Here is a 24,490-nt window from a genome sequence, read left to right as displayed (position 1 = left end):
TAGAGTCATTCCCCTTTTTGTTTAATCTTTGTGTCGGCCACTGTAGTTCTCCTATACGCTTGGCACACGGGAGAAGTTCCAGTCGGATGCAATCTGCATCCTCACCACTAGATGTCCCTACATCCTACACACTAGACCTTTAAATCTTAACGAGTCATTGCACATATGTTCCATGTAACGTGTCATGAAAGAGTGAGAACATGGGGAAAAAATAAATGAAAATGACTTGTGGGAAGTGAAGGAAGAGGAAAATGAGTGTAGAGAAAGTAAATGAGTGGCTGATTATGTGTTTGTGCAGCTATATATAATGACTGCATGCAAAGGCAGTGCACAAGCATCAGGCATGGCTCATTTAAAAGGGGTGCTGTATATTGGATTGAACATGAGAAGTTTACATCAAAGGATAAGGCTTGTATCTATATTTTTCCTGTTCTCACCAAATTGAATAACAAGACCAAAACCAACAATGTGTTGTTTTCAATCTGACTTTCAGCCCTGTCTGCGGAACATGCTCACTGGTTCCCTCTGAAGATGTAAATCTTTAAAAATATATGTTTACTTTTTTTAAGAAGGGCTCGGACATTTCCTGAAACACCTGGGCACTGTAGGATTTATCAAATGAGTCTCAAACAGGAGTAAATGGTGCTTTTGTCGGAGACTACTTTCAGCTGCGGATTAATACACATTTGGTGCTCTAGTGAGGATATACATCAGCAGGACGGTGTATGTGGAACTGACTCAAAATAAATCACAGTGTGTGTTCATGGTAAAGAAGGAACATGTCACCCACTGACACAGTGTGGCTCATTAACATGTTTTTAACAGAATTTGCACAATGAAGCTCAATGGCACAGAAGAATAACATATTTAAGGCTTTGGCTACATTGCAATACTAATTAGGACTAATCCAATGCTGGTTTTGGTCTTGTCAATGTATTTGTTGTCAAGAAAAAATATAGAATATCACCAGACTTATCTTGTGATTGTGGATATAAAGGCACATGATGTGTTTGAATGACTGCAACCATAGAGTTTAGAGTCTGTATCTGAAATACGGGGATTACAGTGTAACACGTAGTTGTGATGTTAACACCAGGAGCTGTGTGAAGGAAAAAATGATGGTGGTCTATGATGTCAAGTAATTTGGATCCCTCTACAGTCAGAAAACGGCTTACAAATGTTCATTATTTCACAGGATCTGCTGGTAAGAGTGAAACCTGGTACAAATATTCTGTGAGCAAATGTAGTTAAAACCAAAATCACAACAGGCAGAAGTAGCGCATTGCTCAGGCAAAGACCAAACAAAGGCAGATAGTGTATTATACTATAAAGGCGACTGATGTCTCCCTGCAATATTTGAGTACTCTGGCCTCTCCGAGGCCGCACAGCCTCCTACAGATACCCATGCACCAAGAATTAGTCAGCATTCCCAAATAAAAAATGTCACGTAACAGGGGAGCAGAAACGCTGAGTACCTATGTTTCCGAGTGGTACGCCTCCTCAGTAGCTTCTGTTTATTACTATGAATTTTACTAAGAAATCAAAGGGAGATAGACATACGGTGATGTGTTACATGATGCAGAAACGGAGGAGAGAAAATATTTACCTCTGAGTGTTTTGTGAGGTGAAACATAGCGCTTCTTATTCCTTACTCCTCGCCCTTTTTACTTTGCCCCTTTACACTTTTTACTCCTTATTTCTTGTTTGGCTTTGCATTAGGTCAACCTGAATCACACACTCAATTTAGGTGACATGTAAATGCAATGATCCTTTGCAAGACTGTATGCATGAAGGCTGCAAAGTACAAAGTAATACAGCAGAGTTTCTGTTGCCGCTTCAATTTGACGACCGCTGACATTTGGAAGCAGCAGAACGGAGGCAATTGAGCTTAGTAGAGGAAAATGAACATCTACAGCACCATTTGAAAAAGGCTGCAATTTGGTGACTCATGCACTTCATGTCGATATCCCCCATTTAACTATGCGAATTCAGCTGGGCCATGGCAACAAGTGCCTGAGTCACCACTGCCAGGCCAATAACCTTTAGACACACTTGTGGGTTCACTGCGGGTACTAAGATGCAGCACTTTTGTTTTGCTTTTTCATTATATTCTTTGTTTTACTGCTGCGTTTTATCACTGCGCTTCTGTGATATATTTCTTTGAAGATTAATAAATACATCTACCTAATAAATAAAGTGAGGTAGCGTCAGCTGGACTGTACCGTGTGGCTTTTATTGTCCTCTCCAGCTCTGCCGTGGAGATGTAAATAGAGTCGGGAGTTAGGGAAGACGTGCTTAGGATTGCGTGGGATGAATTCTGCTCCTGCCTGTGTGCAGAAAAGGCTGAATCTCTAAAATTTCAGTCTCCTTAACACATTTTTTTATTGACTTTTCACATTCTTTGGCATTTCCTGCAATGTGGTATACTTCATATATGACATGAGGCTCTCTGTAAAAAAGCACGGCAGCCTTCAGATTGCTGCGGTGGTTTACAGTTTACTCAGTGTTTCATAACTGCAAACACAACATATTACATCACACAGCCCTCACTGCCCTGCACACAGTCCTTCCCTTGTGATTTTATAAACGCATCAGCTAAAAGACTACCATCAGGGTATCATTAGAAAATTTGGCAATATGAGGAGAGACTAAATATACTTTCTAATCAGAGTATAATAGACACCTGAGGCCAGAGGATGGTTAAAAAATACAAAAGAAAATACATATGAGTATGTGTGTGACTGCTTATATTTGCGAGCCTCAGCAATTGCATGTATGTGTGTGTTTTCGAGAGGAGAACAAGTGATATAAAAGAAAGATAGATGGTAGCACCAAACAGAGAGATAAAATAATGAGTCATACAGAGTGCCAGTGTAAAAGTCTATGCTTCATCACACATTGCTGTTAACACCTCCTAACTTTACTCGCTCTGTGACAGTGCAGTTCACAAACGGAGCTACAGGAGTGTTTAGGTTTATAATACTTGACATTGACCTCCATACAGGGCTGGATATCATTAATCGCATTTGGATTTTTCTGAATAAATTTGCATGTAAGTGGCAATATGATAACAAGAGTATGTTTTTGATACCTTGCTACTATACTATAAAGCTGCACTATTCAGTATATTTATATTATGAATTAAAAAAATGATAATGTGGTTGTAATGTGAACAATGTGGAGTGTTTTAGCGTCTTTTAGCTCATTGTTTTGGTTTTACAGATGCAACTTTACTCTTTCGGTTCACTCTCACTGCACTCAACCTCAAAACTGTGAAAAAGCTGTTAAACCACAGTGTGCGCTGCCTGTCTAGCATCAGCAGACAAAATAAGCGACTAGCTAATGATTAAAAATCACCTAATAATGTAACGAGAAATTCAGCAAAATCAATGCTATGTTGCTCCAATTCTGCTGGGTGTGTAAATGAGCAACTGTTTGCTTACATGTTTGCCCAGACTTTATAAGGTGATAATATGTCAATGTGGTGATTACAGCCTGTTGTATAGCCTCTTAAGCCGCGTTTCCACCTAGCCTTACAATACGGTTCAGTTCCGTTCCATTTGCTTTTTTTTTCTGTCTCCACTGTGAAAAGTTGTGGATGGTACCAGTGGAACCATTCTACGCAATAAGAGGATCATCAAGTGTTTCCTGTGGGCTCTAGTAACACTTAACCCCTGAGCTTGGCTGAGAAGGACTGAATGCACAAACCCACTGTTTTTAAATATCCCATGGAGAGAGACTCTCACTGCAGCCTGTTTTATTTTTTTCTGAAAATGTGGGTGTACAACCCCGTTCTGTGGACGATAAACAATGGTGCAGACTGATAAAGGAAGAAATACAGTGAGAGCTAGATGGAGCAGTGAGTGACAACAACGGCACCTATATGAAAGGGTACTGTTTGCAGTGGAAACGCTAGGGTCTAGGTACCATGTCTGAAGGGTTACTTCTGGTTCCAAAGGTACCATACCGGATGTGTTTGGTGGAAACAAGGCTTTAGTGTCCACAAAATCAATATACACAGGCTCAAAGGAGTACTTCACCTGAAAATGACCAACTGTGTAGCAATTACTCACTGTGTGTTGCCTTGAATACGCAAAGAAAACGTTTTACGTGTTTAACGTGTTTAACAACAGTTTATAAACTGTCGAACAGTGTGGTCCCTAATGACTTTAATTCATAAAAATCTCAAAAATTCAAGGCAACATACTGTGAGTGATTAAAATACAAAAAGGTCATTTCACAGGTGAATGATTCTTTCAAGGAATATAAGCATGTCTTTTTTTGTGTTCTTTAAAAAAAGATGCCAACCTTCTAAAATCGTATGTGTCAAGCAGCCATATAAGACCTTTACTTTAATCAAAGCTAAAATTGAGGGGGAAAAATGTTACTAAGGAACTATCCAGAACTCTGCCTGACCCCTAAATTACAGAGCTACAACATAACAGAAGACAGTGCAGCAGCAATTACAAACCTTGTGGTCGACTCTCCCTGCTCCTTCCTGCAGTTGACAGATGAGAAGAAGAAAAAAAGATATGTTAGAAAGTATTTTATCATAAAACATCAGTGTCAATTGTGCTTAAAAGACCATCCAGTGCTTTTGCATCTTTTAGCCCATTTATTACAAATCCCAAAAATTTGACATCAAAACTAAGCATGCTGCTGTGTTTCAGAAATTTGAATGCATTTTTCCCATTGACTTCCGTATATTTTCGTATATTATAAAACTTAAGTAGCAGACTCTTGAAACTAGATTAAGTAATATAACAGTGAACATTCAGTCTGCGTTAGCTTTTGTCCAAGTAGCCTACCATTATAGTTAAGAAAAAAGACGACTGGTCATTTGGGGTAAAGGTTCTAGTGATACTGAGTATAGCTGGGAATCACCAGAAGAACCATGATATGATATTATCACAATACTTAAGGTCAGTGGCTGAATATAATAGTTTTAAAATTGTGTTTCAAATGCACTTTGCTCTAGAGGCCTCTTTTTGTGGGGATTGCCCCACGCTCGTAATGTCAAGTGTGGGAAATCCCCGCTGCAATCTGGCTATTTCCCAAGCACTGTTGTTGTCATCTGCTCGTAGCTGGCAGAAGTTAATGTTTCTTTGGTCACTCTGAGCTAGGTGGATTGACGCCTACAGCGCCTCTGTACCAACCAGCCGCAGGATGTTGTTGTAACTAACTTGATGTCCATGTTAATTGATTACACAACTGAAGTGTTTCAAGAGTCTGCTGCTTTTCAGATACAAGCGTTGTTTGTTTTGACACTGTACAGAAATAGATGGAAGCCAAAGGATGCCTGGCATTAAATTATTGAGGAAAAAAAAAAAGACTGTGCATATGACTTGTAGTAAAAGACCTAAAACCTGCAAACACACTGGTATGGTCCAGTAAATCAGCATGCCAGAAAGATTGCTGCATTAAAGGCATTGTCAGCGACTGTTACAGAAGATTTGAAGGTAGCAACACTTGAATCAATAATAAGCAGTCCTGGGGAAATAGACCTAAACAACGAACAGGCTCACTACAAACATGCAGGTCAATGCAGAATCTCCGAGCAAACTAAAGAAGCACTTGCAACAAGAGAAGGTAGTGACTGAGTGACTGATGGTCTTTTCACTTAATCACTTTAAGAAGTGTCTTTGTCAGCAAGTACAGTAGCCTATGTGTTTTGTACATAAAGGTCATTATGACTGCATAACTAGGCTACATACTAGATGCCTCATAGATGGTTTTCCTAATATTTCCAGGCTCTGTAGACGGGTTTCTGAAGGACGCCATTGGGACATGTGCAGGCACATGTAGGGTAGAAACCGAAATGAGTGCTCGATTGGGAGATCAACATGAAAATTTGTGTTTTATGCTATAAACTGTACAGATTACAAAACGAATGGTTGGAGGATGTCCCAAAAAGGAACCATCCCAGTTATCTGAGGGTGCAGAGTTAGCCAATATTTAGCCATGTGGTCAGAGCTTTAGATTTAAATAAGGTGGTGGTTTGTTTTAAACTGAATCTGACATAGCTTACGTCTAGTGTCACATGTTGACATTACTAATATAATATCCAGAATGAGGAAGCTCTATGCTCTTAACTTGCACCACAGGAGAACAGCAGGAACTTTCTGCATGCTAACTTAACTGTTGCTAACATCACTTGTGTGCATGTGGGTGGGCAGGCAGAGGGTGCTTGCTGTTGCTCTGGATGGGGAACTGCCCATTGGTCCGACAGCCCATTGTTCCGACCATATTAAACCCATTGTTCCGAAGTCCGTTCCGAAATCATCATGATGCCCTGTGGTTAAGGTCTGGTTATGTTTAGGCACTAAAACCACTTGGTTAGGGTCAGGAAAAGATCATGGTGTGGGTTAAAATGAAAAAGAAAGTGAGAAACACATAAGCCGTGAGCCTGCTTCGCCTCAAGCCTTTCCCAGCTGACCCAGAGCCGGTCGTGGCGCACCATCAAGGTAGAAATACGCCCGCCAGGAGCCGTTCAGCACCGCGGACCGTCGGACTAATGGGATGTCGGGCCAATGGCTGACGGACCAATGGCATGGACCCCTCTGGATGAGGGCGAGAGGCTGTGAGCAAATAGTTTGTTGGGCATAGGGAAATGGAGCTCTGTATGGGTAGGCCTACATGAGACCCTAAAAAAAGGGAGGCTCACACACCAGTTTATCCTCCATTGTTCACCAACTGTAAAGTTGTTGTCGTGACCACCACAGAAGGCCCACCTCTCAAATAATCCGACAGGACAATGGGAAAAAAGCAGAGATGATGTGGGCACAGGGAAACAGAGATCTGTGTGGGTACATGAGACCTCAAAAATAGGGGCGATCAGGGGAAGTACCACCAGCTGGCCCAGTAGCTTCACCTCGATGATGGCTGTTTCCAGGCTTATTTTAGGATGACACAGGGGCAGTTTGACAATCTGCTGTCTATCGTTGGGCTTGTATAACAAAAATTAATACTAACTACAGTGGTCCTGCCAAGCAGCTGGACACCACCAGTTTCTCCTGCATTGTTCACCAACTGTAAACCTCTCACATTATCCGAATGGACAATGGTAAAAAAAAAAAAAGCAGAGATGATGTGAGGTGCTTTTCCGCTCTGAGTTGAAGTTTTTTCTACTCAAGGAGTTCAGAGCACTCCGAAGAATGCCAGATGTCTAAAGCGCAGAAACACAAGGCGTGCAGCAACCTAAAAACAGTGAGCAAAAAGCTTCATTCTTATTAACACCAATAACAAAAAGCTGCCTCCAGCTTCTAAAATGCTTCCTGTGTGATCAGGGCCTATGTTTCCTACAGTGCACTACTCTCTACAACCTTTTAGAATCCCATCTCTACAATCCAACTGCCTTTTTTGGCAGGACACGCCCTGCATAGCATTCAAGTGCTAGGATTGACAGGTGTCCATGCTCGTGCAATGCAAGAGTGTTTATTCTGACCATAGCTGCGAAGCTTTTTCTGTCAGTGCAGGTAATTTAATGAATTACAAAACATCATATTTTATAAAGTTTTGATACATGTTTTGTTTGAAAGAATCTGGAGGCTTTGCCGGGGCTGGAGAGGCAGTCAAAGCAGGTGAGAGGAAAGCCAGGCCCCACAAGCATATCGGAGGCTCCACATCCAAGGGTGTGTGGACACTGGAGGACAGCTGACAGCGGGCACTCAGCTGAGGGTACAGACCCCTTAGACCTCCCGCCGTCCCTCTGGTTCTCCAACATGCCCTGTGGACCCTGGCTCTCCTCTTACTTGCTATAACTGCCTCTCCAGCTCCTGGTAAATCCTCCAGCATGCCCGACTCTTGACTTTCAGCTGCTTGGCTCCATATGCAGTCTCTAGCATACCCCCCTGACCCAGGCTCTGCTCTGCTCGTCCACCAGAGAACCAAAGGGTGTGCAGTGGGGTCGATGCCCACAGCTCAGGGCTAATTAGAGGCTCATTGAGGCCACAAGCGCCGTCATAAACAGATACTGAGATAATGCTAAAATTGCTGCCTCAGACCTTCAAAGTGACATCAGTGAAGGTTCCTGGCCCATTGAGCACTCAACTGACTTCAGTCAAATACAGAGAGCCTGACTCAGTGCGAACTCTGCCGAGGGATAAAATGTTCATTTATATAATTGCAACAAAAATTAAGGTTGTTTGGAGATGCCTTAGAAGTCAGCGTGTTTCTGTTTATTCAAGCAAGCGGAGACGAACAGAGCCTGGAAATGATCAGTCTAATTGATGGCTGTGAACCGATTTCATATAAGGAAAAGAAAATCATGAAATCAATGTACATATATTACTTTTTTAAACAAAGAGAGCAACACCGATACAATAAACAATAAGACAGAGCAGAAAAAAAGGTAGAATCATTTTAAAACTTAAAATGTACAGAATTGAAGTACAGGAGAAGACGGCTTGAGTGGCACAGACACCAAATACAGACACCAGCTGCCATAGTTGTACCTACTTTGTAGGGCTGCAGGTATGCAACGCCTTCAAGTGAGGCTTCCAGGTAGCAATGGAAACCGAGTTCTCATCAGCCGCATAACTACGCCAAACACACTGCATGCAGAATACACAAAACCAGGAAGGAGAAAAAGATACAAAGAGGAGACCCCCCCCCAACCCCAAACAATAAATAAATAAATGGGAAGGATTAAAGAATAAATAAATAAATACAACAAAAACAAGGCAGAGGAGGGGTCAGAAGGAGGAGAAAGAAGAGGAAGAGGAGAATAGAAAAGAAAACAAATTAAAAAGCTGATTAGTGAAAACCAAAAAACAGGTGTGGTCTGTGGCTGGGCGGAGGTCAGGCATGGATACATGCCTGTGGGAAGGCAGGAGGCTCTCATAGTGCCGCCAAGTGGCGTCCAGGTAGGGCCTGGTGCTGTCGGTGGAGTAATAACGCCACGCAGCCTGGTACAACATGGGGACAGACGGGATGAAGAGGAGCAGGAGGAGGTAGAGGGAGATGAGAACATAAGATGGGAGAGAAAGGTGGGAGGGGGAAGCAAAAGAGGAGGAAAATGGAGAAGCATGTGGGAGGAAAGTAGGTGAGGGAGCAGAGGAAGAGGAGGAAGCGTGTGGAGAATAACGTGAGGTCGGCACCACTAAAAGTCCGGATGAAACAAAAGGCGTGTGGCTGGAAAAGAAGGAAATGTGTGAAGCAGACAGGGGGAGTGGCAAGAATGGGTCTGTCAAACTGGTGTTTCTGGGTTTAAAAAAGGGAAGGGGTGAAAAAACCTCCCAGAGATGAGAGCGTTTAGTGAGAAGTGAGGATGAGGGGGCTGGACAGAGTGAAGCTACATGCTATCTGCTTTTTATTTGGTAGTTTCAGTTTTGGGGGAAAAAGAGAACCTGGAGAATCATAAAACCATGTAAACACATTTAATATTGTGCAAGCCTTCAGCTGATGCTGAGGTGTATTGTTTTGAATAACAGCAACAATTCATGATAACAATATTAATAACAATAATAACAATATTCTCCAGCCTAAAAACATTAATGTGTGTCAAAGAAACAGGAAGAGAGCAGGCTCTCTGCTTTACCTGGATGAGGTAGGCGGCCGGGTTTCTCCTCTTCTCAAAGTGCTTCTGTCTGTGCTGCTCCTGGACCTTCAGGGCAAAGCCTGAGCCCAGAATACCCTGGTGTGATATTATTAGGGTTAAATACTGTATGCATGTGTACAGCAAAGATTCAGTGAGCTGCTGAGAAAGATGTAACAACACAAATGAGAACGCCTATTGTGGCTGCATGAAAAATGACATTCTCTCTGATGCTACGGACATTGTGGATAAGGTGGCACTATTTATCTCCAGAGTATCTCAGGAGTAGAGTGATAGAGTTTATCCATACATCCATCCATTTTCATCTGCTTATCTGGGGTTGGGTCACGGGGTCAGCAGGCCGAGCAAAGCACCCCAGACGTCCCTCTCCCCAGCAACGCTTTCCAGCTCCTTCTGGGGGACCCCAAGGCGTTCCCAGGCCAGATGAGATATGTAATACCTTCAGCGTGTTCTGGGTCTGCCCCGGGGCCTCCTACCAGTGGGACGTACCCGGAATACCTCTAACACCCTATCTCTAAGGCTGAGCCCAACCACCCCACGGAAGAAACTCATTTCCACCGCTGGTATCTGCGATTTCATTCTTTCAGTCACTACCCAGAGCTCATGACCACAGGTGAGGGTTGGGACGTAGATGGATCAGTAAATCGAAAGCTTTGCCTTCTGGCTCAGCTCCCTCTTCACCACGACGGATCGGCACAGTGCCCGCATCACTGCAGAAGCCTCGCCAAACCGCCGATCCATCTCACGCTCCTTTCTACCCTCACTTGTGAAAAGGACCCTGAGGTAGTTGAACTCCCTCTCTTGGGGCAGTAACGATCGAGTTTAGTACTGGGTTAATTGTGAAGCCTAATATAGTTTCGCCAAAACATATTGTGTGTATCCATGAAGCTAGCCAATTTCTGGAATAGTTTGGAAACTGTATTGTTTAATATTTATGTTTACATCAGCTGTTCCTCTTGTTCTCTGCTTTGTTGCTGGTGTATTGCAACAACTGTCAAACTTAGAGGTCAAAGTAAGAATTCTAAAAACTTAGTTTAGTTACTTTAACCCTCATATACAGTAAAAACCCCGTCACATATAAAGTGAAAGAAAAGTAAATGTCAACTTGTCTGAATTTTAAATTAATATTTTTTTACTTCCCTTAAGATAAACCTCACAGGCCTGCAATCAAATTTTAGGCAAAAAATACAAAAATAAAGTGGCACACTTGCTGTGTAAATAACCTGCCTGCAGCCAATTAAACCTTCAAACTCATGTGTCAGAAGAGCACTGAAAAATCTGACAAAAAATACATAAATAAAGGATCTCCTCTAAGAATACAGACTTACAGCTGGCAAAGCAAAGAAGGAGATGCCAAGGAGGGCAAACCCTGCGGACAGCATCCGTCCTGTCCATGTCTTTGGTGTCTTGTCTCCGTAACCAATGGTTGTCAGCGTGATCTGTGGGAAACAAATGAGTCATGTTCAGGTCCTGAATGATTCTCACATTGAGGCTCTGGCAATTTATACAAATGAGAGTAATTTCCAGGTGATGCTACACTTATTTGAAGAATTTATTCACAACTTGGCAACCCAAGCTGTCAATAATGGCTTACAGCATTGGTATACGTCTTATTATTAACATACAAAGCCATTATTAAGCCTAATAAAGGGCACCTTATTAAGGTGTTTTTACTCGTCATTTTTCATTGTTGCATGAGAAAAAAATACCGGGATGTTCTAGTGCATCCATTCACTATGCTTTTCTGGCTAGTCTGACCCACAATTCTTTGCACAGCAGAGGATACATCACATCGACTGAGCTGCAGACAGACGACAGCTCATTGACAGCCGACAACAGCCGCAATGACAGATGACGGCGCGTTCAAGTGACTGATGACCAGTCAAATACATAGTAATAGGCAGGAATATAAATGGTTTAAATGAGCAAAATAATCAAGATAACCTACAACAAAGGGACATAACTTTGAAACTAGTGATCGAGATGTTTTGACTTTATTCTTTTCACTTTTGACCTGTGTCTTTAAATACAGTGTTTCTGATTAGAACAAATGAGTTATAATGAGTTATAATCAGTCTATCTAACCAAACATTTTCAGTTATTTTTCTTCTGAGTTACACGTCTTTTGGTGTGTATGACTGTGCAATATTTGCATGTTTTTTCTTTTGCATACTGCTCGACTTTGCCACATAGAGGCGTGATTTGCAATGATGCCTTCAGGCACTGCAGTGCGAGTGATTAGACCTGTGTGGAGCGAGCCTGTACGGCCTTGGTTTCAAGAACAGCGATGAGAGCCTGAGGCGGAATGTTTATTCTGCCTTAAAAAAAGGTTTCTGAAGCACAGTATGTGCGTTCTTGTTATTGTTTACGTGTGAAGACCTACTTCAATCTATAAGGATGATGTGTGAAGACACACTGAGGGGCCATTTTGAAAATGTTATACCTTTAAGCGGCTGCGATGAAGCAAAGAGAGGACTAAGATAAGAAAAGGAGCCACTGGATTACGTTTTAATAAAAGAAGAAACAGAGTTAATTGTGATGATGATTCATAGTGATGGCACTTAGCACATCAAAATCTGACCAGTGAAGAGAGCCTCTTACATGTGTTCGGCTGAATAGGAGCATTAATGTGGCGTATTCATTATTTAATGACAGGAGCAAATAAACCTGGCTGTGAACCGGAGCTGGCACCGCTTTTATAACTCCCTGCTCGCCTCCAGGACTCTGTTTGTCCGCTTGTTTTATCTGTCTCTCCATCTATACATACTGTATATCCACCTATTCACCTATCTATCTGTCTCTCTGTTTTGGCAGACAGATCAGTCTGGATTATGACAAAGACGGCTGCAGCCATTTGGCATCATTATGATTTTTTGAGCTGGTATGAAAATGGTGGTTAATGGAGCCACACAGAGCTAATGTTTATGGAGGAGCTGTCAATGCTCAGAGGCAATGACAAACTGCAGAAAATAATAGCCTCCAATGCAGGTTACATTTAAGTGAAGAGGTAACAGTGCTGACGTATCAAAGGGGTTTACTTGTGGGAATGGTTGTGACAGGGAATCAAAACTGTGTTGGAAATAAAAAGAATATTTTAAAATGGCCTTTGTTCCACCCTAAATTGTCTAGTGATTGTTCCCTGGTGTGTTTTTTTGTGGGTCCTCAGTGGCCTGTATTTGTTCTTTGTTTTATTTAAATTTTTTATTGCTTTGTTTTAATTGTTACATTGCTTTTGTTGTTATTGATTGCATGTTTTATGGTTTTATTGTTTCACTGTACTTTTTAAAGCACTTTTTTCCGTGAGAGGTGCTATATTGAAAATAAATGTATTATTATTATTATTATTATTATTATTATAACATCATTTGAAAAGAATAATTATTTAATCTTATTTAAAAATCATAAATTTATTTAAATTTATTTGTATTGATTGATTTTTTTTTTTTATAATTTTAAAATAAGATGGTTAACAAATATCAATCATCATTGTCATTGTGTATTACATTTTTTGGATTTTTTATTTTGTTTCTTTTTTTATTTTATTCTGTTATATTTATTTATTTTTGCCGTCTTATTTTTTTTTTTTTTTACCTAAACATAGTAGAGAATGAGTATCTTTTGAGCATATACTAAGTAAACATGATAGGTATAATACGCTTCTGCTTTAGCCTTCACCTTTTTGGTCGACTTTCTGTTTTCCCTTTGTTTTTCCTTGGTGTTATTTATTCTTTTTTATGTGCATTCCTTTTTCGACTATTACTACTACTACTACTACTACTAAGAAGTGTAACTTTGAAATGTCCTGTTGCCCAAGAAACCAGGCTGTGACTGTGAGAAGAAATCAATTCAGAAATACAACATACAGCTATAGATAGCCTTGACAAGCCTGGACACGGTGTCTGCCAGCCGTCTACACAACCCATCCAGGTCACAGTCTGTTTGTCCCCTTGCCATCGGGAAAGAGATATAAATCCATCAAAGTCTGAACAAACACACCGAAGACGAGTGGATGCTTCTGTCACTCCCCACCCTCCAATATCTGTTGAGGACTGAGGACTGTAAACTATAATTTTGTTGTGAGGCTACAGTGACAGTAAAATGTGTGATGTCGTATAGAGGAGGTGGAATAAAAGCTTGTCTGGCAAGTGTTGAAATCATCATTCCCATTTTGAGTTTTCACTGAATCCTGGCAAACAGAGCTGGAGACATTCTTCCAAACTCACCGTGCCCCACCACAGAGCATCAGCGTAAGTCGCAAACTCCTTGTTGAACTTGTTCTCCACAAGGTAGACGAGGAACGAAGAGAAGATGAGAACCAGGAAGCCGATGTACCAGGCGGTTACCAGCTCCTGCAGACAGAGGTCAAAGGTTAGAGAGTGAATGCGGGGAAAAAAAGAGAACTAAGTTAATGCACAAGCACTCTGGCATATGAGCATTCACAGCTGATCAAACTAAATCGGTTTTTCTATGAACTCTGAGGACAAAACGTTCTGTGTGATAGAATGACCAGGTGATGCCAGCAAAAGTTGTTTTAAATCACTGCAGATTATTTTGTCAAATTCAAGTCTGTCCCTTCTAGCTGTTACAGTTGGGTGCGAGCTTTTCATAGAAACCCTAATACCAAAGTGCACAAAAGCAGGTACATATGTTGTTGCTGTTATCAGGCCAGTACTTCCAAACAAATACCGAACAAACAACGAACTCTGACAACAACGCAGATGTAGATGAAGATTCTACTTATTCTAACATGATTAGTAAGAGGATATTGCCATGGGTCTGGGTCCCAGTCCTGACCACCAACATACACAGCCCTCCAGTAGCTGATGCTGACTACCCTGGACTGGCTCCCACTGCACTGCACTCTGAAAATGCACCAATCTCCAGCTCAGACTCCACTGTTATGTCAATGAACTTTACCCACTGCTGCTATCCACTCTTACTGCTGCTCATGGATCCTGGTGGATGCTGTTGCTGATACACATTCTCTACTCAAGCATTAGATGTATGTTATGTCTGTAGAAACAGAACAAGAGTAGAACAAATTAACATCGCAGGATGGTCAGAGCGGGGGCCATTTTAATGTGTACCGTTGCCACTGCTTCCACTGTAGCAGGCTAATTTCTGTATGATCAAACCAGCTTGTCGCAAACTCACTCAGGTGAGGTTTTGCACAAGTTACTTTTTTTTTTTTTAAATAAGCAATCTGCTACTTTTAAAATAACTGTTATTCCCCTGTTTATTTTGTTGCCATTAATTACGTGTTTGCTGAAACATGATGTAAAATTACTGTAGCTGCCTCCAAAGGAGTGAGAGTTGCTGCTCAGCAGACAGCTGGGAGGCAGAGAGACCCCGGGGATAAACATCCTGCAGATCTGCATATTTTCACATCTAACATCGTCTGAATTCAGAATGTCGTTGCCATGGTCTAGGAGGGTTCAATCAATATTTGTGAGCGTGAGCTACTCTCTCTCAAAGCCAGAAACCAGAGAAGTAAGTCTCAAACTTGTGAGGTTATAGGGTATAAAGTCTGGAGCCTGATTTTGTGAACGCACAAAATGTTTGTTTTCTTGTTTATAACCAAGTGAGCTTTAGGCCATATCCAAACAAAGACGGAACTGATTTCGTTTTTTAAAAGTTTTCCATAAACACGGAATAGGTACGTAGACATGAAGCCACTGAAAACGCTGTAGTATATATGCAAGGCCTGTAAGTGGCGCTGCAACGCTGCCACAAAGTACACCAAAAACAGAGAATAAGAAACAGAGCATGTGCATAAAACTTGTGCGATGTAAACAAACACGAAGAAGAAGATGATGGAAAATATAAATGCCAGAGGAGCCTGCGTTGTATGGACTGACGACGAGGTAGAGCTGCTACTTAGGGTCACACTTGATTACAAAACTACAAAACTGCAGGAGAATATTGACTAGCGCATGTGGGTTAAAGGAGAGGTGGGGTTATGGCGTCATCATTTCAGAAAAGAGGCGTACTGTGTTGTAAATATGGAAACGCGAAGGTGGTGTCTTAAGATTTTTTCACTCTGGGACCCGGTTTCGAAAGTTGGCTTATTTGGGCTCATAAAACGCTGGTTCCGTATTTACGAAAGGTCTGTACGATAAAAAACCGTTGCGGATACACCTAATCTCGTCTCCATGTGGACATGGCCTTATTCTGCTGTAGTGTTCCCAGTTCTGAAACCAAAAATGTACCCAGATAGAGAGTCCTATAATCACTGTTATCTACAACATCTTTCACGATTCACTATCTAAGGAGCAGCTCCAGACTTTATACCCTATGACATCACAAAACTTTTAGCATTGTAGTTTTTGGATTTGGGAGAGACTTGTTCATTTTTACTATTTTTTCTTTTTTTTGTTTTTTATTAATATTTTGATCTTAGACCAGCTGTTCCCAACTGGTTCAGCCACAAAGTCCACATTTCTCCTTAGTCTTTAGTTCGAGGTCCAAAAGGTTTAATACATTGAGCGTCATACTTGCATTTGGCCATGTCGTTGAGGTAGCTTGCTAGGAAATTTACTGTATCTAAAAATAAAGTGTGTTTTTTTTTTTTACAAACTTGACATGTTTGGCCCACAACCCAGTTTGGCACCATGACCCACCGGTTGCAAACCACTGTCTTAGACCATAGGGGAATGTATGAATTTTAAAAACAGGTGAAGTTCCCTTTAAGAAGTAATTTCAACCAAACCAGAGCTGATGATTGTTGGAACAGTGGACTAACTACCTAGATGACTGACAAGACTAACGAAGATGGTTTTGGTGAGTTTTATTTTGTTTAAATTGAGAGTGAATAAAGTGTGTTTTCTAAGTTAAAAAGGCAATTATGCTAACAGTAGTCAAGGTATGGTGAAAGACACTTGGATTGGATGGTTATATTTTCTGTTTAATAAGGAAAATAGGGGTAAGAACAGGCCAAAACTACATTTCCAAACTAGTGTGTGTGGCACACTTCATGACCCTACTGACGTGTGTTGTCACCATGATTATCAACAGCAATCACATTTCCTTTCAGTCTGATGACCACGGCAAACAGTTCAATGTCCTTTCTATTCTTTCATTTTCTAGGTATTTGATTCAAAGTGTCGATGCATTCAAATAAAGAAAAGAAAAATGCTTTGTGACTATTTTCTACAGAAGAGATACTCCCTTTGAAAACTGCAGACACCACAAATGAAATTCCACTCACACTAACTGTATTGGAGGACAGATCTCAAAACCAAAACTATCTACATGGCTACATACAACCAGAAGCCGCAACATATATGAACTGAATCTTTAAGCCAGTTCAGCTGTGTGTGATCTTCTGGCTGCATAATTGGTTTGGTGGTAATTTTTCACTCAGTATAAACTAGAAACAATGGCCTGGTGAGAAAACTTTCATAAATCATCTGCAGTGGCCCAAAAAGCCCTTTATATAATCCCTTACAAAACACATCCTCCCTTTCATTTAAAATGTGATGGGGACTATTCAGTCTGAATGTTCAGCTTTGTTAAAAGCAAAGAACTGTGTCAGCAACAATGACCTATCGTGGCTTCTGCATCTGCGGGGGTCATACTAATCTAACCGAGAAGTAAAAAGAAGTTTTCAGTGGATTTGTGTGGGCTGATCGAGGTGGAGCACGGAGAGATGAGAATGAATCGAGGTACGAAAGGTAAGAAATGCCTCAAAAGAATAAGTCAGGGAGTCGAATGGTTCAAGTTCTAAAACACTATCTATTTTCAGTACCTGTCTTTATTAAGTTTTATAACGTTTGATAATTTAATATAAACGATATGAATGCTTTCACAGAGTGACACAAAGAAAGTCAATATGGATATAGTATGAATTATATACATACATTTCCCAGTTTTAAATGTGTGTCTCTGTGTTAATTGATAATTTATCTCTTGTTATGCCAAATATATGCGAGAAAAATCTGTATCAGAGTATTTTTACATCAAAATCCCTCGCTTTTTTCTTTCTGTGAAACCAGGTAAAACAGTTTCAGATGTTCAATGACTCATCCTGCACTCAGGTGTGTTTACCAAAGTCCATCAAATCCAGTCCAAATCAAATGAGACTTCTGGCGACCAGCTAGCCACACCGGTCATACAAAACTACACTTCACTGTTTGTGGGTTGTAGTCGCTACAGAGCAGTACGGAGAGAGAGGAGGAGGTGTGAGTTTGGATATCAGTGGGCTAAACCTTTGTTTTCATTTCCAAAGCAATGTGGCGGAGGTCTAATCCCTTCATCTCTCCTTCTACCTCCTCCTGGTCAAACAGTGAGGGATGTGTGTGTGGAGCCAACAGTATATTATGAATATTATATATAATATTTATCATGTACAGTTTGATACAAGTAGTGCTGCGCCTGAATCAGTCGACCCTGGACTTCTTGACTGATGATTCCAATCACTGACCTATTAGGGTTAATCCTAGACTACAAAAACTGAGCATAGTGTTAGTTCAGGCAGGACATGATGTCAAGCTCAGCTCACATCCCAACTACATCAGCTGATCTCAAACAGCCCAATCTACTGATGGAGCATCTGACTGATGGAAAGGAGTCAGCTGATAGATCACATGATTCTTTTCTATGCAACCAATTGGCGAATCTCATTCAGGACGCCCTATTTAAACTGCTCTGGCCTGCCTACTGTTGCTGCTTCTTTTCATGCTGTGTCTGACTTATCAGTGTCATTTCTGTTTGTCATTGATGCTGCTTTGCTCTGTACATGGGGCGGTCTTTGCTGCTGCTCTCTCTGCCTTAGGCTTTCCATGTAGGCGCATGGAAGGGCAGAGAGGTCCCAGAACAGAGCCATACAAGCAAACGATCAAATTGCAAACAGTTTTCAAAGTGGTCCTGACTGAACTGGTTTTCATGACAATACTCAAATGCTCATCCTAGAAACAAATCATTACTGTCCATTAGTGCTGGGCGGTATACCGGTTCATACCGAATACCAGTGTTTATTTTTCTTATGATATGAATTTTTCATATACCCCAATACCGGTGAGTATGTAGCGTACACAATGTTGGGAACGCCACGCGGCGGAACGTAGCGCCGCAGGACATTGTTTGACAGGGGACTGTTTTGCAGTTGCACTAAACAAGTATGTGAGGGCACAATGGCGTGTTGAGCGGTGAAGATGGATAAAAACAGTGAAAGTTCCGAAACTGAAGTTCCAGAACGAGAACATGACACAGCAGAATTGTACCGAAAAGAGGAGCCGTGTCTGTTGTTTGGAAGTTCTTTGGCTTTAAAAAAACCCCGACGTCGATCAAACAACAATTCTCTGCAAATGTTGTAGAGCTAAAGTTGTAGCCGCAAGAGGCAAAGTCCATCGATATAATTTTGAAAAATACCGTGATATAAATTTTTGGTCATACCGCCCAGCACTACTGTCCATGTAAGCTCACTGTACTATATCTATGGTACATACTGTATGGGGCAGCACATGGTTTAGTGAGTTCAGGATGTCACACTGGAAGTCACAAAGTCAAGGCCCTATGTAAATCATAAGCCGAAAGCTCATCACCTCTGAGAGATCTTGTTCTATTGGTAACAACAGCAACAGCAGGTGTGTATATGCATTGACTGTTCATGTGTGCCAGCCCACCTTGCTGTGTGCGTAGACCACAGAGCCCAGCAGCTTCCAGGTGCCTCCTCTTCGATCCATTCGTACCATGCGTAGAATCTGCAGGAAACGCAGGCTCCGCAGGACCGAGGTGGCAAAGATGTTTCCCTGGCTACCAGCCGACACCACCGCCACCGACGCTATCAGCACTATGATGTCTGGAGGTAAGAGATGAAACACACACAAGGGCTCAGATAAATAAAATCAGCATAAATCATTACTCACTATGACTCAGCCATGGAAAGAATATACAGTATATGTGGCAGAATGTTCTCACCTTTAAGTTTTATACATTTCCAATATTTAACTTAATTGATTTACCAACCGTGACAACGTCATGACGGCTGGTATTGTTTTCACCTTGTCAGTCTGTATGTGTGTTTCATCATGGAAAAATGTGGTCATGGAGACACCTACTGTAGCAGGAACAACCACAGAAGCCATTCTGAGAACATTGCCAGGTGTATATATATAGTTGAGATCACAATGAAGGCTGACATTGAAGATGGGAGTGGTTCAAAAAAGGGACACTGAAGTAGGGGGGTAGGAAGAAGGGAAGGAGCCATTGCCCCCCACATTACCCCCCTGGCCCCATTCATTTTAATGCTGCATTCAAAATGAAACTTGTGAGCTCGTGTTTACAACATGGGAAGTCGAGCACATGAAGTCATAAACTTTGAGCTTGCAGAATATTTCCACTTATAGAGCTGTGAAGACCACAACAGAGGAAGTGTTCATATGGACTCTTCATGTGAACATGGTAAACATGACCCCATTTGAACGCAACATACAGTTAGCTGTCCCTGTATCGGATCTGGAGCGACCCTATTGAAGGAAGGTCTCCTCTTTATTATACTTGTTGATGAACACTGGTGTAATTCAGGTTAGCTGAGTTCATTAAATTTGAGCAAATGATGATTTGTTTGATGCAAAATCAACATTTGTATCATCCAAATACATCCAAACTGAAGCTCTATGAATACATTACACACACTTATACACACAGGAACAAAAAGAAATAGAGTAGACTTGTCACAGAAGCTGAAAAATGTTCACCCCGATAGCTTAAAAGTCCATCCTAAAGGCAAGTATATCTCACTAATATTGATCCTAATGTGAAACTGTCCCTTTAAACAGGCAGGCAGGATGGCTCATCCAAGCCTGGAGGTCAGAATATCTGGGACTGGCTTGATGTCTATCATGTTGCTGCAATAACAGCAACACACTGTTGTCACCTTACTCTCGCCCCTCAGTGAGACAAATTAACCCAACAAAGGCTCCATATTACTGGAGCTGACATAATCTGCCACGGGCATCAACAGCACAATAATATACTGCGGTGTGTACTCTTCCTATATACACTATATGTTTATATAAGTCGCTTGGATACCACATTAATCTGCTGTGGACACAAAGAGGACAGTGGGGAGGAGGGGACGAACTAAAGTACTGATCTGTGATGAACACATTTTTATTTTTATTTTTTGCATTGTATTTCTGAAATTATTAAAATCTCTACATCTCACTGAGTCTCTTATGGTCTAGTTTCAGATTTGCTTCTCATAAACGCAGGAAAGCTGTACTGGTGTATGTGCTGCAAACAGTGACTGACAAACATCAACAAACAAGAAACAGAAGGACAGACACATACAGATTTGACACAATACAATCAAACCCACAAAGAACAGACAGTTACAGAAACAAGCTCCTATGTTTCAAGAAAAAAAAAATCTCCTATTTCCCACTTCGCAAACAGATCTTCCATTTCAGTGACGCTTCATGTGAAACTTTTCCCTTAAGTAGTGTTATTTAGTGTACTGTGTGCAAGACGTTTTTTTTCCTCATATAGAACCATCCCGTCTGCTCCTGTCCTTCTACCGAACCCGTTTCGTGAGAGAAAGTGCTGACCAAGGTGTGTCTAATGGCTTCCCTTAACAGAAAAAAACACGAACCAGTTGAGCCATAGTGGGGAGATGGAAAAGGGGAAAAGTCAGCAGCAGCAGCACCATGAAAAATACATTAATGACACCCAGGAGGTGACCGTCTCTGGCGCACCCACAGGGTTGCAGCAGGTTCACTCCCTTTGAAGGTGCAGAGAGAAAAAAACACGAGGAAAGTGAATGACAGGAGGATGAATGTGTGTGTGTGTGTGTGTGTGTGTATGAATTTAAGTATCAGTGTGTGTGGTCATGGTGTGTACCGATGTCAGTGAAAGCATCTGCAAACCACCTCCTTCGCTTTCTGACTCTATAACTGACAGCCATAAGCTTCAAGAACACTATAATTTTCATTAAGAGAAAATTGCTTGCTTTTTTACGTCATGATTTCAATGTGCACACAGCACCAGCTTCAGGTAGCCAGCTGGGAACAGATGCAATAAATGTAAAGTAATGGGAGTAAAGTAAATTTTCCACATATGTATAAAGCACTTAAGTACTATAAGTAAGTTATTTAAACAGCTTGTGTAAAAGAATGATTCTGTCCCAAGATTTTTGATGCATGTAAGTGGTTGATCACTGTAATCATCACTACAAGTCGTTTCCACTGCATGCAGAAGTGGGACAGTTCTTAAATGGTTCAGGTCCGATTTAACTGGCAAGCAATTTTATGTGGCCATGGATGAACACTCCTCTGATAAAGGTAACCTTACATGTGCTGTCCCGCAGGGCTCTGTTTTAGGCCTAGTTCTCTTCAATCTGTAAAAACATCCGCTCTGAAATATTATTAGAGATCACATGATCCATTTTCATAATTACACAGACGATACTCAACTATACATCTCTGTAAATTTAAATGACTATAGTTCGTTCAATAACCTGACTGTATGTGTATCTGACACAAGTTTGTGGATGGATCAGAACTTCTTACAGTTAAACCAAGAAAAAACTGAGCTTCTTGTTTTTGGAGAAAAAGCCGAAAGAGAAAACATGTTTGACCACCTAAATTTATTTGCACTGAACACCAAGGAACATGTACAAATCCTTTGTGTTATCATTGATCCTGACCTAGACTTTGAACATCATATTAGAAACGTGACTAAAGTGTCCTTTTATCACTTGAGGAATATCGCTAGAGTCAAACCGTTTCTCTCCCATGCAGATACAAAAAAGTTGATTCACGCCTTTATTTCCAGCCAACTGGACTATTGTGACGCTCTTCTGTCTGGTGTGTCTAATGCCCTCTATACGCGATTTTAGCAATCTTATAACACCATTGCATGACACACTGTGAGATTTTAGCAATCTTATAACACCATTGCATGACACACTGTGAGACGTGGATCTAATAAACTTTGGTATGACGTCAAGTTTGATGTGTGCAGATTGTACGATGGCCGTTTACTACTGAATCGCAGGTTACAACGTACGTCAATATGCAACGTCATCAGCGTGCACCGCATCAGCCTACGTCATCCATCTGCGCCACCATAGGTAGCTTGCTCACCTGGAAGTTGCAGTTCCTCCGCAATTTCCTTCCGTGCAGCGTCTTTTTTCTCACGGTCATGATAGCAGCTGTAGGAAACATCAAATAGACAATGCTTCTGCTGCCACAGCTCCACCAAACTTTCCTCTTTCTGGGAGTTCCACAGACTTCTTTTTGTTCATTTTACCTCCATGGCAAGTGATCATTTGTTTGGGTTTGGTGACCATTGTGTCATTTCGTGCTGCATTTCTATTGGTTGATTAGTAGACGTAGGTCGTAGCAGCTGTCACACTGTGAGATAGTCATCCTAAATTTCTGACACCGTCAGAATTTTATCTCAGGTTATCTTTGGTCGCAAGATGTTGACAACGGCTATCCTTGAACCTGTCTCACAGTGCGACGTAAGACCACCGTTTTAGAGCCACGACCAAAGATATCGCCACGTTTCTCCCACGATGGTCATCTTTCGTCTGGGACAGCCCAAAATCGCACAGTGTATACTGGCCATAAGAAAGCTACTGCTAAGTTACAGCTTGTACAGAACGCAGCAGCACGTGTTCTGACAAAAACCAGACAGAGAGCCCACATTACTCCAATCTTAAAATCATTGCACTGGCTACCTGTCTGTCACATAACTAGTTTTAAAATTATTTTATTGTTTTTTTTAACCACTGAATGGCCTTGCCCCAACTTATCTGTCTGACATGGTCAAGATATTTGTGCCTGCTAGGTCCTTGAGATCCTCAAACTCAAACCTCTGGATTGTTCCAGATGTTAGAACCAAAAGGCACAGAGAGGCAGCCTTTGTTAATTATGTCCCTGACCGTCTGTCCTGCATCTCTCGCTGTCTCTCTCTCTGTCTCTGTCTCTCTCTCTCTCTCTGTCTCTCTTTATGTCTCATTGTGTCATACGGATTACTGTTAATTTATTATGCTGATCTGTTCTGTATGACATCTATTGCACGTCTGTCCATCTTGGAAGAGGGATCCCTCCTCAGTTGCTCGTCCTGAGGTTTCTACCTTTTTTTTTCCCCTGTTAAAGGGAGTTTTTCCTTACCTGCTGCGAGGGTCCTAAGGACAGAGGGATGTCGTATGCTGTAAAGCCCTGTGAGGCAAATTGTGATATTGGGCTTTATTGATAAAATTGAATTGAAATTGAACTCTAGGAAAAGTCTGCCTGAAGGTCTTCGGGGCTCTAAATCTGTTGAAACATTCAAACGGAATCTTAAGACACATGTTTTTTAACGAATCAATGTGCTACAGTAACATAAGATTTTACCCATTTAAATAGTAAAAAAGAAGAAAAGAAATCTGGGGTGGTTGATGTTGATATTGTCACAAACAGCCACAAATAAATCGGGAAAAAAAAGGGAAGCACATTAGCAGGGATGTACTGTACGAGTCATTGTGACTTGGACTCGAGTCGACTCGAGTCGCTGTTTTGATGACTTGTGACTTGACAAAAAATAAAAGACTTGAGACTTGACTCGGACTTGGAAGTTAAAGACTCGGGACTTGACTTGACTTGAGACACGATGACTTGAATGACTTGAGTGTTATTCACATCATGTTTTCGGTTAGAATATAAAATGAATAAATTAATTTAAAAATAATGTCGATTACCCGGTAGGAGCGCAGGCTGAGAAAGGCGTTGTCATGATTGGATCACTACCCTGTCAATCAGTCATGCCCTCTGTACGTACCTTACGTGTTTATTGGAGAAACATGCCCTCTTATATCAGATAGGCATCAACATGTCAGCGGGAGGGGTACCGAGAGTCATCGTCTTCGGCTTTCGGAATTACCATTATGACAGCAAAAGACGAACAGCACAGTGCAAGACATGCGGCATAAACATCTCGGACAGCCAG

The 24,490-nt window shown here is 41.4% G+C and overlaps 1 protein-coding gene across 2 annotated transcripts in view; it reads right to left on the bottom strand.

The window, feature by feature from the left end:
* Nucleotides 1-24,490, bottom strand: part of kcnq5b (potassium voltage-gated channel, KQT-like subfamily, member 5b) — a 173,940-nt gene that overhangs the window by 17,528 nt on the left and 131,922 nt on the right. Inside the window, exons 4-9 of one of the 2 annotated variants that reach the window (XM_050045414.1) lie at nt 19,180-19,355; nt 13,780-13,905; nt 10,885-10,995; nt 9,539-9,634; nt 8,458-8,552; nt 4,472-4,498 (exon numbers count right to left, since the gene is read on the bottom strand). In XM_050045414.1, coding sequence (XP_049901371.1) covers nt 4,472-4,498; nt 8,458-8,552; nt 9,539-9,634; nt 10,885-10,995; nt 13,780-13,905; nt 19,180-19,355 — 631 coding nt within the window. Of the gene's footprint in view, nt 1-4,471; nt 4,499-8,457; nt 8,553-8,817; nt 8,907-9,538; nt 9,635-10,884; nt 10,996-13,779; nt 13,906-19,179; nt 19,356-24,490 lie in introns of both variants that reach the window. The other variant, XM_050045415.1, reaches the window with a different exon arrangement.

This window comes from Epinephelus moara, chromosome 5 (genome assembly GCF_006386435.1).
Source record: "Epinephelus moara isolate mb chromosome 5, YSFRI_EMoa_1.0, whole genome shotgun sequence".
In the NCBI taxonomy this organism is placed as follows: Eukaryota; Metazoa; Chordata; class Actinopteri; order Perciformes; family Serranidae; genus Epinephelus; species Epinephelus moara.
Note: the sequence above shows the minus strand (reverse complement) of the source record. Positions and strands in the feature narration are given on the sequence as shown.